Source organism: Sander lucioperca, chromosome 8 (assembly GCF_008315115.2).
Source record: "Sander lucioperca isolate FBNREF2018 chromosome 8, SLUC_FBN_1.2, whole genome shotgun sequence".
Lineage (NCBI taxonomy): Eukaryota > Metazoa > Chordata > Actinopteri > Perciformes > Percidae > Sander > Sander lucioperca.
In genome coordinates this window covers 40,356,343-40,371,347 of record NC_050180.1, presented here as the reverse complement: position 1 = coordinate 40,371,347, position 15,005 = coordinate 40,356,343, and the positions used below count along the sequence as shown (strand labels likewise).

The window sequence follows — 15,005 nt, the reverse complement described above, 5'->3', positions numbered from 1 at the left end:
ATCGAGCTGCTTTGGCATCTAATAACAAACGTGAAAACATCGTTAAAAAAAAGAAGAGACTTTCCAAATCGGGTGTTTTAAAGCAGTGATCCCCAACCAGGGGTATATGTACCCCAAGGGGTACTTCTGCAGTTGTCAGGGGATACGAGAAAAGATTGTAGAGTAGCTCAACTAATTAAAAAAAATATCGTGTATATACATAATTACATCAAAAAATAGAATGCAAACATGTAGTATGGCTATGAATACAAACACTGACATTTAGGGCTTTAAAGCAGGACTATGTAACTTTTGAAAGAAAATTTATCTTTTACAAATAAAATGTTGAATTATACACGTAAGAAATAAACTTAAATATTCTATGATTATAAAGTCAAAAACTTCTCAGAGAATTTTAGATTTTCCACCGGCCCAAACGACTGCCACCGCCGCCATAATTATAATTTGATTGAAAGATTATGTCCACATTATAACACATAGGGCCCTATCTTGCACCTGGCGCAGCGCAAAGCCTGACCAAGTGTCTTTGCTAGTTTAAGACCGACGCAGTTGTCGATTTCCCGTCCAGTGCCCACGTCGTTTAAATAACAAATGAAAGTGAAGTGATGGCACCATTGACCAACAAAAACCTGGTCTAAAGTCAATAACGCAGCATTTCATTGTTATTTTAACAGAGCATTAGTAAAATGCTAATAGGCTCGTGCACAGCGCACGCACACTATGCTTGTTACACACACAGGGACGCACAGCAGCACACACACATGCAGAAGATTACAAATAAAAATATTACGGTGCAAATCCTCCATCATAATAGCATAATCCAAGGTCCAAACGCGCCTGGCTTTTAAAGGGAATGGGAGATGATCTCTGATTGGTTGATTGCATGTTACGCCCAAAACACCCCTCTGATTAATGAAGACACTAAGTACAACCCTTTAGAACCATGCACCCGGCACACGGACACTTTTTTCCGCCGTCAAACTAGCAAAAGTGGATTTGGACACGCCCTAAACAAACCTGCGCCAGGCGCTTCACGCCATGCGCTTAGATCGTTTAGAACTTTTTTAAACACCAAAGGCAGCGGTAGAGCAGCAACTCCCGTGTTCTGCGAGGTAAAAATGTTTTTGTTAAAGGAGTCTAGCGGCCTTGAAGAGAGCAGAGATAACGGCTTCAGTTCCCCGTCGTAAAGGGCCGTCTGATAGCACGGTAAAGCACTGAACTGTAAGCCGTGAGAAGAGATCTTCCCTTTTATTTAATTTATTTAATTTTAAGAACGGAGGCGAGCGCAGAGGAAGTGTAGGAAACGGAGGACGAGTGGTTGGCAGTCGTTGGAGCAGCCTCCGTCGCCTCACTTTGGACCGCCTCGTCCCTGCCAGGAGGGCGTGGTCGCGGGAGGAGCTCCGAGCGACTGCCAGTGAAGCCTGGCCTTTGCCCCTCCCCCGGGGAGGACGCTCACATCCCTTTCTGCCCCGATACGAGTCAACAGGAAGCTGCTGTTTGTGTCTGCAAACGTCAGAGCTTTGGAAGAAAGGGCTCAACCAATCAGCTCCCTCTGTCTGTAGTCCGCCCCCCCGCACCGGTAAGACCAGGAGGACTGTCAATCAATGCGATCACCAATCATCCGTCCATTTTTTTCACTCATTCATCCTTTGTCCGATCAGTCATGAAGACGACAAATCACCGAAAGAGAAGGCTATATCGGCGATGTTTCAGTGGCTCCCTCCGGCGCTTAGCGCCGCCCAAGATGATTGTGATTGGTTTAAAGAAATGCCAATAAACCAGAGCATGTTTTTAGGAAGTTACAAAGTCAAAAACTTGCAGGGGAACAATCTGAAATAATTCTCAGAGAATTTTTTTTCCCCCGCAAGTTTTTGACTTAATAAGCAAAAGAATATTCAAGCATTTTTCTCGTAAATTTACCATTTTAATTTTGCAATTATGCAAAAATATAATGACTGTGTGGTTGTGAGGAGAGCAAGTGCTCTCTTTTGAAACAATGCCTGTCAAAACAAAATTTACATTTTTGCTGAAACGGTATCTTTTAATATCTGATTCTGAACATCTTCTTCCAGCTCCCAATTATTTGGACTCTTCTGGAGCCCTCCGAAATATTTCCTCTGATGATGCTTGATAAATACGGTCCCAATATGTTCACTAATATTCGGTCCATCGCTTTCATTCATTCGTCCATCTCTGCATTTGCTGTTCCTTTGTCGGAAAGTCAATCTTTTGGTTCTTCCATTGTGTCTCTTTCAACTCACGAACATACGTATCTTCTTCACCATCCGTCAATCGTCAAGTCTTTGTCATCTCACCGTCACTTGGCTTGCTTTTTTTACTTTAGTTTTTCGGTAACACTTTACTTGAAGGTACAGTATCTACATAATAGTGACATGACACGTGCACCCTAACTCTAACTCTAACTCTAACTCTAGCGCCATCCTGGGCATTGCATTTTAACCCAAACCTAACCATAACTTGTTATGACAAAAACCGAATGACACTTACTAAAAGAAGTGTTATGTCATAAACGTTTATGACTTGTTTATAATGTTTATGACACGTTCATGACAGGGTCATGTCACTCTTATGTAGATACCTTCAAGTAAAGTGTTACCAGTTTTTCTTTCAGTGATGATTATTTCACCTTTCTGTTGCCACTTTCTTTCTTGTCTTCACCCGCCTCCCAACATGGAGGTTCATTCTCAGAGAAACCCAAACAAAGTGGGGGAGAAGGCGCCTCTACTGGAGGGAGCAGCGACGACTACGCCTATCCTCCGCCTCCAGTGCCAGCTTACAGTCTCAGCCTTCCCAACTCCCCTGTCTTATACAAAAAGGGGGCAACAGGGGGACGCTCGAGGAACATTCCTACGCCCGGCAGGAGCCCGTCCTCCTCTTGTACGGGGACAAACCCTCTTAGAGCGCACACGGCACCGTCTAGTCCTGCGCCCCGCCGCTCCACTCGGGAGCAGGGTGTTTGCACTCTGCCGTCCGCCGGCAGGCAGCACGGCTGTCAAACAAACAAACAGCACAAACAGATTTCAAGTCATCCCTCGCTGACCCGCTGCTCTACTGCTCCTCGTCAAAACGGATGCCAGAAGCAAGCGCAACATACACGAAACGAGCAGCGAGCGAACCGCGAACGTCCCGAGCTCGCCAAACAGTGGAGCATCGACGAGCTCCGGTGCACCGTGCAGACGGCGGCCAGCAGCATCGAGCACGGCGCTCAGGACGTGCGCCATCTCGGCCGGAAGATGGTGGCGGCGACGGAGATTATCGCGGAGGGCGGGGAAGAGAACGCCCAGGCACTCAACCTGCTCGCCGAGGTGGTGGACAAGCTGCAGGGGCTGATCGTGGCCGGCAAGGTGACTCCTCCACGCCGGCCCAAACAGCCGCCGCCGCCACCGCCTCCAAGGGTCTCCTCCATATCTCCCAAAGTAGTCCGCAAACCGCCCACGCCATACCCATGCCACCTCGCGTCCTCCTCTTCCTCCTGCTCGTCCTCGTCTTCTTCCACGTCAATGAGTTCCTGTGCAGGCGTCGTTGTGACATCGAGGAGCCCGAAGCGAGTTAACGGAGGCTCCAAGAGGACGGTGGTGACGTTTGGCACCGCACACAGGGCAGGTGGCGGTGGAAGTAACGGACAGGCGAGACTGAACAACGGAGCGGCTTCTAGAGCTCCTCTGGAGGACCAACAGGATGGTGACAGCACGGGCTGCTTGACAACCAAGAAGAAGAAAAAGAATAAGTAGGCCGACAACCAACCGTCTCCTCTCCTCGTCTGCTGCGGCGCTGAAAAAGACTTAAACGGACTGAATACCTTCTTTAAACGTAGATCCACATCCTAACTGCTAGTCTAACAAACTTTAACGATGAACCAGAAGCAGAAGCATCTTTTCAGTTCTTGGACAACAAAGAGGCTCTGGATTTATCACTCGAAGGGGAAAAAGCTAAATATTTAAAGGTACAAAAATTCTCAACTAACATCTCTCGTTTCATCCAGTTATCCCTAAAACTGTGACCATTGTCATCCTCTCTCTTTCATCCTGTGGTATTTCTGTTGTCAGACAGTTTGCCCAAGTGTTCGCTGTCAAAAAAGACTTTAATTTTATGGAATTATTCCATTTCATTTTACAAATGTTTCGGAGAAAAATATCAAAAGATTTAAAAAATAGACTGTGACTTTACATATCTATGGTAAAAGAACATGAAAACCCTGTAACTGTGAATAACCAAAACATTTCCATTTCTTTAAGAAATGTAATTTGTTTTCAAATCAGGGGGCTACGATACGGAGGGACGAGGAGACGGGAGAGATCTATATCGCCAGGGTGATTCATGGAGGACTGGCCGACCGCAGCGGTGAGATAACAATTTAAAATGTGTTTAATATAAGGTGTAATACTGGAGATACAATTCAATTCAATTCAATTTTATTTATAATATCAAATCATAACAAGAGTTATCTCAAGACTTTACAGATAGAGTAGGTCTAGACCACACTCTATAATTTACAAAGACCCAACAATTCCAGTAATTCCCCCAAGAGTAAGCATGTAGTGCAACAGTGGTGAGGAAAAACTTCCTTTTAGGGAGAAACCTTGGCAGACCCAGGCTCTTGGTAGGCGGTGTCTGACGGTGCTGGTTGGGGGTGTGATGAACAGTGGAAATAATAGTCAGTTGTAGTAGTTCATGGTGTAACAGGGCGTAGCAGGACGTTACAGGGTGTAGCAGGGCGTAGCAGGACGTAGCAGGGCGTAGCAGGATGTAGCAGGACATAGCAGGGTGTAGCAGGGCGTAGCAGGATGTAGCAGGACGTTACAGGGTGTAGCAGGGCGTAGCAGGACATAGCAGGACGTAGCAGGACGTTACAGGGTGTAGCAGGGCGTAGCAGGGCGTAGCAGGATGTAGCAGGACGTTACAGGGTGTAGCAGAGCGTAGCTGGACGTAGCAGGACGTAGCAGGACGTTACAGGGTCTAGCAGGGCGTAGCAGGACGTTACAGGGTCTAGCAGGGCGTAGCAGGATGTAGCAGGGCGTAGCAGGACGTAGCAGGGTGTAGCAGGACATAGCAGGGCGTAGCAGGGCGTTACAGGGTGTAGCAGGGCGTAGCAGGACGTAGCAGGACGTAGCAGGACGTAGCAGGACGTTACAGGGTGTAGCAGGGCGTAGCTGGACGTAGCAGGACGTAGCAGGACGTTACAGGGTCTAGCAGGGCGTAGCAGGACGTTACAGGGTCTAGCAGGGCGTAGCAGGACGTAGCAGGGCGTAGCAGGACGTAGCAGGGTGTAGCAGGACATAGCAGGGCGTAGCAGGGCGTTACAGGGTGTAGCAGGGCGTAGCAGGACGTAGCAGGACGTAGCAGGACGTTACAGGGTGTAGCAGGGCGTAGCAGGACGTAGCAGGGCGTAGCAGGACGTTACAGGGTGTAGCAGGGCGTAGCAGGACGTTACAGGGTGTAGCAGGGTGTAGCAGGACGTAGCAGGGTGTAGCAGGGCGTAGCAGGATGTAGCAGGACGTTACAGGGTGTAGCAGGGCGTAGCAGGATGTAGCAGGACGTTACAGGGTGTAGCAGGGCGTAGCAGGGCGTAGCAGGATGTAGCAGGACGTTACAGGGTGTAGCAGGGCGTAGCAGGACATTACAGGGCGTAGCAGGACGTTACAGGGTGTAGCAGGACGTAGCAGGACGTTACAGGGCGTAGCAGGACGTTACAGGGTGTAGCAGGACGTAGCAGGACGTTACAGGGCGTAGCAGGACGTTACAGGGTGTAGCAGGACGTAGCAGGACGTTACAGGGCGTAGCAGGACGTTACAGGGCGTAGCAGGACGTTACAGGGCGTAGCAGGACGTTACAGGGTGTAGCAGGACGTAGCAGGACGTTACAGGGCGTAGCAGGACGTTACAGGGTGTAGCAGGACGTAGCAGGACGTTACAGGGCGTAGCAGGACGTTACAGGGTGTAGCAGGACGTAGCAGGACGTTACAGGGCGTAGCAGGACGTTACAGGGCGTAGCAGGACGTTACAGGGCGTAGCAGGGCACTGCAGAGCGCGAGGCAGGGCCACGGCGACAGCTGCAACCATGATTTGGAGGAAAACAGTGTTGTATACAATGATGTCATTCATGGTTTGTGTGTGCGTGTGTCCGTGTGTGCGTGCATGCTTGTGTGTGTATGTTTGTGCGTGCGTGCATGCGTGCGTGTTTGTGTGTGTGTGTGTGTGTGTGTGTGTGTGTGTGTGTGTGTGTGTGTGTGTGTGTGTGTGTGTGCATGCGTGCGTGTGTTTGTGTGTGCATGTGTGCATGCGTGTGTGTGCGTGTCTGTGTGTGTTGTAGGACTCCTCCATCCCGGTGATCTGCTGGTGGAGGTGAACGGGAACCCTGTGGCGGGTCTGGAACCAGAACAGCTCATCCAGATACTGGTAGGTGGCCTCATCCAACAAACCCATAAACAATTACTAAATAAAGCCCACGAGTAAAGATCATTTTCATTTTAAATTCTGCCGATGATATGAAAACTATTTAAATCAGGAGAGACCTCATTAACATGTGCATATTAAAAAGAATAAAAGCTCCTCTGTGGTGTGACGTACATATAACTATTAAGACAGCTGATCAGTTATTTACAATTTGTTGTATTTGCAGATTAATTCCCAGGGAACCATCCTGTTTAAAGTGATTCCTGATGCAAGTCAGAGCAGCGGCAGCCAGACATCGGTAAGAAACTTCCACTCAGTGTTGGAATGTAACTACAAACTAGGGATGCACCGAATCCAGGATTTGGCTTCGGATTCGACTGAATATTGGGCTTTTTGAAGGGGTTGGGTTTCTGCCGAACCTTAGAGTTTTTTCCCATCAAACCGAAACCCTATGCTTGCACTCCGCTGGTCGCCGTAATGACGGCGCCGTTGATTACGGGAAGGTGTTTACGTAGGTGGAGCGTTCAATGCAGTAGGCTGTGAGGAAGTGGAAATGGAACTGGTGAGCAGAAAAAGTGTAGTTTGGCAGTACTTTCAGTCAAAAGAAGGCCATTCAAGTCCAGCTACATGTTCAATTTACAATGCTGATTAGTCTGGTGGTGGCGAGGACCCTAAACTATACACAACATCACCGCTGCTACAACATCTGGTATGAAACATCCGAAAGAATACGAGTTGTGATGAAGGAATCTACAGACAGCAGCCAGAATGCAGCAACTTCAGGTACGGCAAAGGAAGGACCGTCACTGTTTACTTCATTAATGAGTTTACTGTGTTCATGGACTGAGGATGGGACGAGGATTCGGTATTCGGATTTGGCAAAATCTTAACTTTTTTTTAACTATTCAGCCGAACACCAAAAATCTGGATTTGGTGCATCCCTAGTACAAACTCAAGGTACTTGTACTTTACTTGAGTATTTCCATGTTCTGCTCCTTTCTACTTGTACTCCTCTACATCCCGAGGTAGATATTGTACTTTTTACTCCAGTACATTTGTCTGACAGCTTTAGTTACTTTTCAGATGACCATATGTCCATGAGTAAAGCTGTCAGATAAATGTAGTGCAGTAGAAGTAAAAAATGGCATTAAATGGAAATAATTTGAATGAAAGATATGAGATTTCTCTCTCTCTCTCTCACTCTCTCTCTCTCTGTTTGTGTGTCAGGTGTTCATGAAGGCGATGGTGGACTACTGCCCACTGCAGGACACCTCCATCCCGTGTCCCGATGCAGGGATGGCGTTCAGCAGAGGAGACGTGCTGGAGGTTGTCGACCAATCGGACGGAAGCTGGTGGCAGGCCAGGAAGCTGCCCTGCTCTGCAGCCTGCGCCGGGCTCATTCCCTCTGCCAGCATGCTGAAAAGGTGACACCTCACTTCCCCAATATAGGTTATCTCTTAAGGGGAGACACTTTTTATTGAGGTTTGGGGTTATTTTTCTTCCATAACATGTTTTCTTTCAGAGAGACATTTATGTTACTCAGGCTGTTCTCATGAACCATTCTTACATAAAGCTGTGAAAAGTAAAGCTCTGTAATTTGTATGTGTTCCACATATGTATTACTGTCTTTCTCTCTCTGTCTCTCTCTCTCTCTCTCTCTCTCTGCAGTAAACTGAAGGAACATTGGTGGTGTCAGCCATTACAGGGTCATACCTGCATCAGACCCTGTGAGCACTTTATCATTATTACCAAAATGTTTTTAATGCTTTTCAAGGGCTTTTTTTTTTTTTTTTTTTTTTTTGACACTTTCTGCGGTTATATTTAAAGCTCTAAAGAACTAATCAGTTTTTTCTCTATATTTCAGATTCTGTCCCAGAGGACGATCGAACACACGCTGAAGACAAACACACAGTCGCAGGTAAAACACGTACAACACAACCTGAAATATACAGTATTGGGCAAGTTACTTTTAAAAAGTAATTAGTTACAGTTACTAGTTACTTCTTCCAAAAAGCAACTAAATTAGTTATTCAGTTACAAATTATGAAAGTAACTAGTTACTTCAGAAAGTAACTATTGCGTTACTTTCAAGTACATTTTTAAATGCTCAAATGTGACCCCACCTCCACCTACCCCTCTTTAATGGAACTTAAAATACATGTGCATGTTCAATTATTTATGATAAATCTGAATATTATAATGAAATGGAACATTAATACAATACATTATTAACAGAAACAATGTACACCAATCTAAACTATTTTAATGTTGCTGTGGGACAAAGTGAGACCAGCCTCCAATCAAATGCCACGTATGGAGATATTATGTTTATATGTATATGTTATGTTATGTTTATATAATGGATCGATACCAATAACACAACACCTCAACAGGCCACAACTGGGCTAAATTAAATTATGCTTGTTAAGCACTATACCAAAAATAAATAACACATATATACACTCTTTGTAGTGCAAATAACGTAAGTGGCCTGATGTTTATACTTCTGCGCTGGTGTGTGCGTCGAGCCAGCGTGTGTGGGTGTGTATGTGTGTGTGTGTGTGTGTGTGTGTGTGTGTGTGTATGTGTGTGTGGGGAGTAGGTGATAGAGCGAGGGAGAAGTGAGAGAGTGACGGCGATTAGCTTCGGAGCCAGTAGCGACTCTAGAGTCACATAGTGAGAGAAACAAAGTGTCTCCCCTGTTCTTTCTGACCACGGTGGGAAATCTGGAGCAGGAAAAGTTAACCCTCACCTTGATTTCATAACGCCATACCTGTCTCTCTCTCGTTGACTGACTCGCTTGTATTGTTCGTTGTGTGTCTGACTATAGAGCTGGTAAGTCCCGCCCCTTCCGTAAAACCCCGCTGGACCTCAAAGTTGAAAAACCGTCAATGCAAGTGAATGGGAGAAAATAATTATTTTCTGGTCCCGTTTGAATTGTGCCATGAATGTGAACATATGTTGTCTGTGAATTTTTTATATAATTTTTCATGTAACGAGTTTGACAGTATATTGCATGATTCTTCGGCTAACCGTTGTGGAAAAGACAAAACTAGAAAGACTACATGTCGCATATGTGACGTCACCCCATAACGCATTTTCCCTCCATAAATCACGGTGCGATAATCTATGAAGACAGATCGAGATGCCTGTGTGTTTTGTACCCAAATGTCACCATTCAAACAAAATGGGCTGTTCTTTTCTTCAGATTCCCGTCTGAAGTAAAAACTAGGAATCGCTGGATAAAACGGATCAGGTATGTGAAAATAGCAAACGTTGACTTACCCACTACTCTGCTAGAAGCAGCGAAGAGCTGTAGTCCACAAAGTGCTCTCACACAAAGTCTAACTGTATCAAAATTCTACCCGCTAAATTGAAGCATTCTTTACACGAAAAATTATATAAAAAATTCACACACAACATATGTTCACATTCATGGCAAAATTCAAACGGGTACAGAAAATAATTATTTTCTCCCATTCACTTGCATTGACGGTTTTTCCACTTTGAGGTCCAGGGTGATTAGCGGAAGGGGCGGGACTTACCAGCTCTATGCGTGCTTTCAAACACCCGCCCAACTCTACCTGTGATTGGCTAACCATGACATTTTACTCAACCTCAGCCAATCGTCAGCATGTATGCGTCTGTAGGAAGAACAGTAAAAAAAAGACTCAGAGATCTAGTTGGTCTGATGAAAAAAACTGCTTCAAATATAGTAACGCAGCGTATTTTTTGGCAGTAACGGTAACGGCTTTATTAAGATGGGAAGAGTAATCAATTAGATTACTCGTTACTGAAAAAAGTAACGCCGTTATTCCCATCACTGGAAATATACAATCCAGTTTTTATAGACTGAAATTACTCATCACCTTCTGTTTGTCTCTTCTCCACAGAGCTGGAAGAAATACACTTTGGTAGGTGTTTATTTATATATTTCACAATGGAATAATTGTCTGTGTTAACTATCTACTTGTTAGTCTGGCTATCACCAGACCAAGCTCAATGTTTTAAGATTGAACATTAGTCTGGGGAGTCTGCTCTGTATTTTCTACTGTACAACAGGCGGGATCAATGGGCATAGTTCAAATGACTCTGTACGCAATTGGATAGTCCTTCAACCAATCAGACCAACGATCCAGGTGACGTACTTTGCAGACGGGTTGCTGCACTTCGGTGGCCGCCATGTTGAACGTAAACAAGAAGCTGCTTGGTCGCTTCTCTATCGTCATCGTGTTAAACCCGCCAATAGCGCGCCAGGTGGATAAGACAGTTTGTGATTGGTCCCCGCAGATTTGTAACAGAAGCAGGAGAGATAAACGTACAGGTTTCCAGCCTGAGCTGCAGAGAGAAATCAAATCGCCGGCAGATCGGGCTGGGTTTACCCAGTCTATCTACTTGTGAATAAATGAATAAAAAGCAGTGTTTAAGTGGGCTTTAGTGTAAAGTGAGTGAATGTTTTCTTCCTTCAGATGAAGCCGACTCTGATATTACTGATGGAATCTACCTGGGTAAGACATACTCAATTTTATTTGTTCAATTAGTTTTGTTTAATATTGAAAAAAAAAATCAAAACTGACTTGAAGTATTTAACCAAAGTGCTTTTACTGGATTAACCGTACTTATTACTCCATGAATCCATAACTATCATGTACACAGTATATATATATATATATATATATATATATATATATATATATATATATATATATATATATATATATATATATATACTACACTTACTTACTTAAGTACTTACTTACTTACTTACTAACCTACTTACTTACTTACTTACTAACCTACTCACTTACTTACTTACTTACTTACTTACTAACTAACTTACTTACTTACTTACTTACTTACTCACTTACTTACTCACTTACTTACTCACTTACTTACTTACTTACTTACTTACTTACTTACTCACTCACTTACTTACTCACTTACTTACTCACTTACTTACTTACTTACTTACTTACTTACTTACTTACTCACTCACTTACTTACTCACTTACTTACTTACTTACTTACTTACTTACTTACTTACTTACTCACTTACTTACTTACTTACTTACTCACTTACTTACTCACTTACTTACTTACTTACTTACTTACTTATGTGGTGTCTTAAATAGTAATGCTGTGATGCTGTATGAAGAGGAATATATATATATATATATATATACTACACTTACTTACTTAAGTACTTACTTACTTACTTACTAACTTACTTACTTACTTACTTACTAACCTACTCACTTACTTACTTACTTACTTACTTACTAACTAACTTACTTACTTACTTACTTACTTACTCACTTACTTACTCACTTACTTACTCACTTACTTACTTACTTACTTACTTACTTACTTACTTACTTACTCACTCACTTACTTACTCACTTACTTACTTACTTACTTACTTACTTACTTACTTACTTACTCACTTACTTACTTACTTACTTACTCACTTACTTACTCACTTACTTACTTACTTACTTACTTACTTATGTGGTGTCTTAAATAGTAATGCTGTGATGCTGTATGAAGAGGAATCCGCCGACACTGTTCTTGATTATAAAAAGGTTTATTACAAACAAAGATTCAGCATCAATTTAACAGACCCATGGATATCTGGAGAGACGACCGACCCAATCTACAAAATTTGCCGCTCTGACTTTTCTTTGTGTGAGCAACGTATATATCCTATGCATTGTATCAACATAGGGCGTAATATGTGTGAGTATATGATTCGACCACAGAACTGACCAATCCATGCCTGTTATCTGGCACAACTCCAAAAAAGGTCTCTTCTGTCTTGGGGGAACCTCTGCTCATGTTAACAATTTCCAGATGTTCTCAGTAAATGTAGAGTAAAGTTCATAGGACTCCCTTATAACAAACCTTTAAGCAAAGTTTATAGAAAGTTATAGAATGGTCATATACTACACTTACTCACTTACTTACTTACTTACTCACTTACTTACTTACTTACTTACTCTCTCACTCACTTACTTACTTACGTACTTACTTACTTACTTACTTACTAACTTACTTACTTACTTACTTACTCACTTACTTACTTACTTACTCACTTACTTACTTACTCACTTACTTACTTACTCACTTACTTACTTACTTACTTACTTACTTACTCACTTACTTACTCACTTACTTACTTAACTTACTTACTTACTTACTTACTTACTTACTCACTTACTTACTTACTTACTTACTTACTCACTCACTCACTCACTCACTCACTTACTTACTTACTTACTCACTCACTTACTTACTTACTAACTTACTTACTTACTTACTTACTTACTTACTCACTTACTTACTCACTCACTTACTTACTTACTTACTTGCTTACTTACTAACTTACTTACTTACTTACTTACTTACTTACTCACTTACTTACTCACTAACTTACTAGCTAACTTCCTTTATATTAACACAGTATATTATCCGTATTTCTACGGACTTTTCTAACAGTGAAGGCGTTTGACGCTGTGTTTTAATTGATTGAGTGATTGATAATTTTTTTTGACCAGCTGGTTTCCGGCGGAGTTTCCGTCTCTGGCAGAGAACGTCCTTCAGGAAGAGACGGCAGTCATGCACCTCGTGCTTGCCCAGCAGCGGCGCCCTGTCCACTCCGTACGAGGAGGTGGCTCTGTACCAGCGCCCCCCGCAGGAGAACCACCGCCTCATCATCCTCGTCGGTCAATATCTCAGCCATCCTTTTGTCCCTAAACTCAGACAGTTTGTTCACCTTTCATTTTCCATTTCTCTACCATATCTACTGTGAATAATATATTTATAAATAATACATTTCATGCGTCCAGGTGCTGCGAAAGTTGGAGTTAACGAACTGAGGAAAAGACTCATCAAACTGAACCCTTCGACCTTCCAGGGACCCGTACCTCGTATGTGCAAATCTACCACGTCTAACATTCAAAGTGTCTCCACACTGGTTATAATACATTTTGTGTTTTACGTTGTGTGTCATAAAAGAGAGTATGGAAGCTAATATCTGACAATGTGATCCTAAAAAAGATCCTTTAAGTCTGAGAAACTTTCTCAAAATATTGACTCAATGACTATCTCAAAGTAATGAGTTATGACTTATATCTTGAGGTTTATTATTATTATTATTTTCAGATACTAAGTCATTGTTTTGAGGAACTTACTCTTTCGTTTAAAAGCATAATTCAGACAGAAGCGCCACTTTTAAGATTGAACGTATTTTCGTTTTTCGGTCAAATGGCCTTTTGAATGGGAGTGCTAGGGGCACTACTATGGTCGCGTCAAAATCAACATTTTTAAACCACTAAGAAGGCTCGACACAACATGAGATTTTGCTCCAAGTATCACCAGGGCCTCTACACATGAACTCGAGCATTGAGAACATTGTTTGTGTTCACAGAGTTTACTAAAAAGAGAGGTTTTGAACAACTCACTGTAGCTGTTGTTGTTTCCGGTCACTGCCATCTCGGCAGTCAGAAAGGGTCGATCTCCGAATGCGAATGAACGGACTCCATAGGAGGAAATGTCATTCTTATATGAGGCTCTTTTTTCAACTACAAGGTCAATATTGTTTTTCACTAACGACAAAACAACAAATTATCCGTGCATTTATATGGAACTAAGCTTTAGGAGCTCTCCATCTTTACTCTCCTCCTTATTACGTTGCATTCGGTAAACTTTATTATCCACAAGTAGGAAATTCATGTGGTTACCATTACACGCTCCATTGTTATACAGCCTACTGCATAACATTAAAAACATAAATACAAAAATATTAAAAGAAAGAAAAACAAGGACAAGACAGACCAAGCAGTAAGAACATTGACGAAACATGACAAGCATGTATGAATAAATAGAATAGTTGAGTGCTGATATATACAGTATGCTCATAGTTTAAAATGCCTAAAAGTTTTTAAGTCTATTGTTGTGCAGTCTAATTTCTGTAGGCACAAAAGACTTGCTGTACCTTGTAGTCCTAATTTTTCTTTGCAGGAGTCACTTGACCTGTTGCTTCTTAAGAAATTCTGATGAAGAGGGTGGGTTGAATCATTTAGAATTCAGTTTTTAGTGTTGTTTATTATCTGCTCTAGATTTTCCAACATTTTAGACATAGATATGGTGATAATAATGGTCCAAAATGATCAAATTGCATTTTTTCGTGGAAAAACTCCTAAACCCCCTGCTAAGTCGTCCACAAACCTAGGGGAAACACTTTATTTATTGATATATATATATTATATATGCAGTATAAATTAGGGATGCACCGAATCCAGGATTAGGCTTCGGATTCGGCTGAATATTGGGCTTTTTGAGTTTGGTTTCTGCCGAACCTTAGAATTTTTTCCCACCGCACCAAACCGTACGCTTGCTGGTCGACGTAAAGAAATAATAAAAAAATCATGACATGATTTGCAATGCCGATTAGTCTGGTGGTGGCGAGGACCCTAAACTATACACAACATCACCGCTGTTACAACATTTGGTACGAAACACTCGAAAGAATACAAGTTGTGCATGAAGGAATCTACAGACAGCAGCCAGAATGCAGCAACTTCAGGTTGGACA

The 15,005-nt window shown here is 42.8% G+C and overlaps 1 protein-coding gene across 5 annotated transcripts in view; it reads left to right on the top strand.

Annotated features, from left to right (window-relative positions):
- Positions 1 to 15,005, top strand: part of LOC116046593 (MAGUK p55 subfamily member 4-like) — a 50,390-nt gene that overhangs the window by 10,439 nt on the left and 24,946 nt on the right. For 4 of the 5 annotated variants that reach the window (XM_031294986.2, XM_031294984.2, XM_031294985.2 and 1 more), the window contains exons 7-16: positions 4,281 to 4,362; positions 6,331 to 6,416; positions 6,640 to 6,711; positions 7,641 to 7,837; positions 8,082 to 8,140; positions 8,278 to 8,331; positions 10,307 to 10,327; positions 10,883 to 10,921; positions 12,968 to 13,135; positions 13,259 to 13,339. In XM_031294986.2, coding sequence (XP_031150846.1) covers positions 4,281 to 4,362; positions 6,331 to 6,416; positions 6,640 to 6,711; positions 7,641 to 7,837; positions 8,082 to 8,140; positions 8,278 to 8,331; positions 10,307 to 10,327; positions 10,883 to 10,921; positions 12,968 to 13,135; positions 13,259 to 13,339 — 859 coding nt within the window. Of the gene's footprint in view, positions 1 to 1,272; positions 1,580 to 2,697; positions 3,965 to 4,280; positions 4,363 to 6,330; positions 6,417 to 6,639; positions 6,714 to 7,640; positions 7,838 to 8,081; positions 8,141 to 8,277; positions 8,332 to 10,306; positions 10,328 to 10,882; positions 10,922 to 12,967; positions 13,136 to 13,258; positions 13,340 to 15,005 lie in introns of those variants that run through there. The other variant, XR_004898026.1, reaches the window with a different exon arrangement.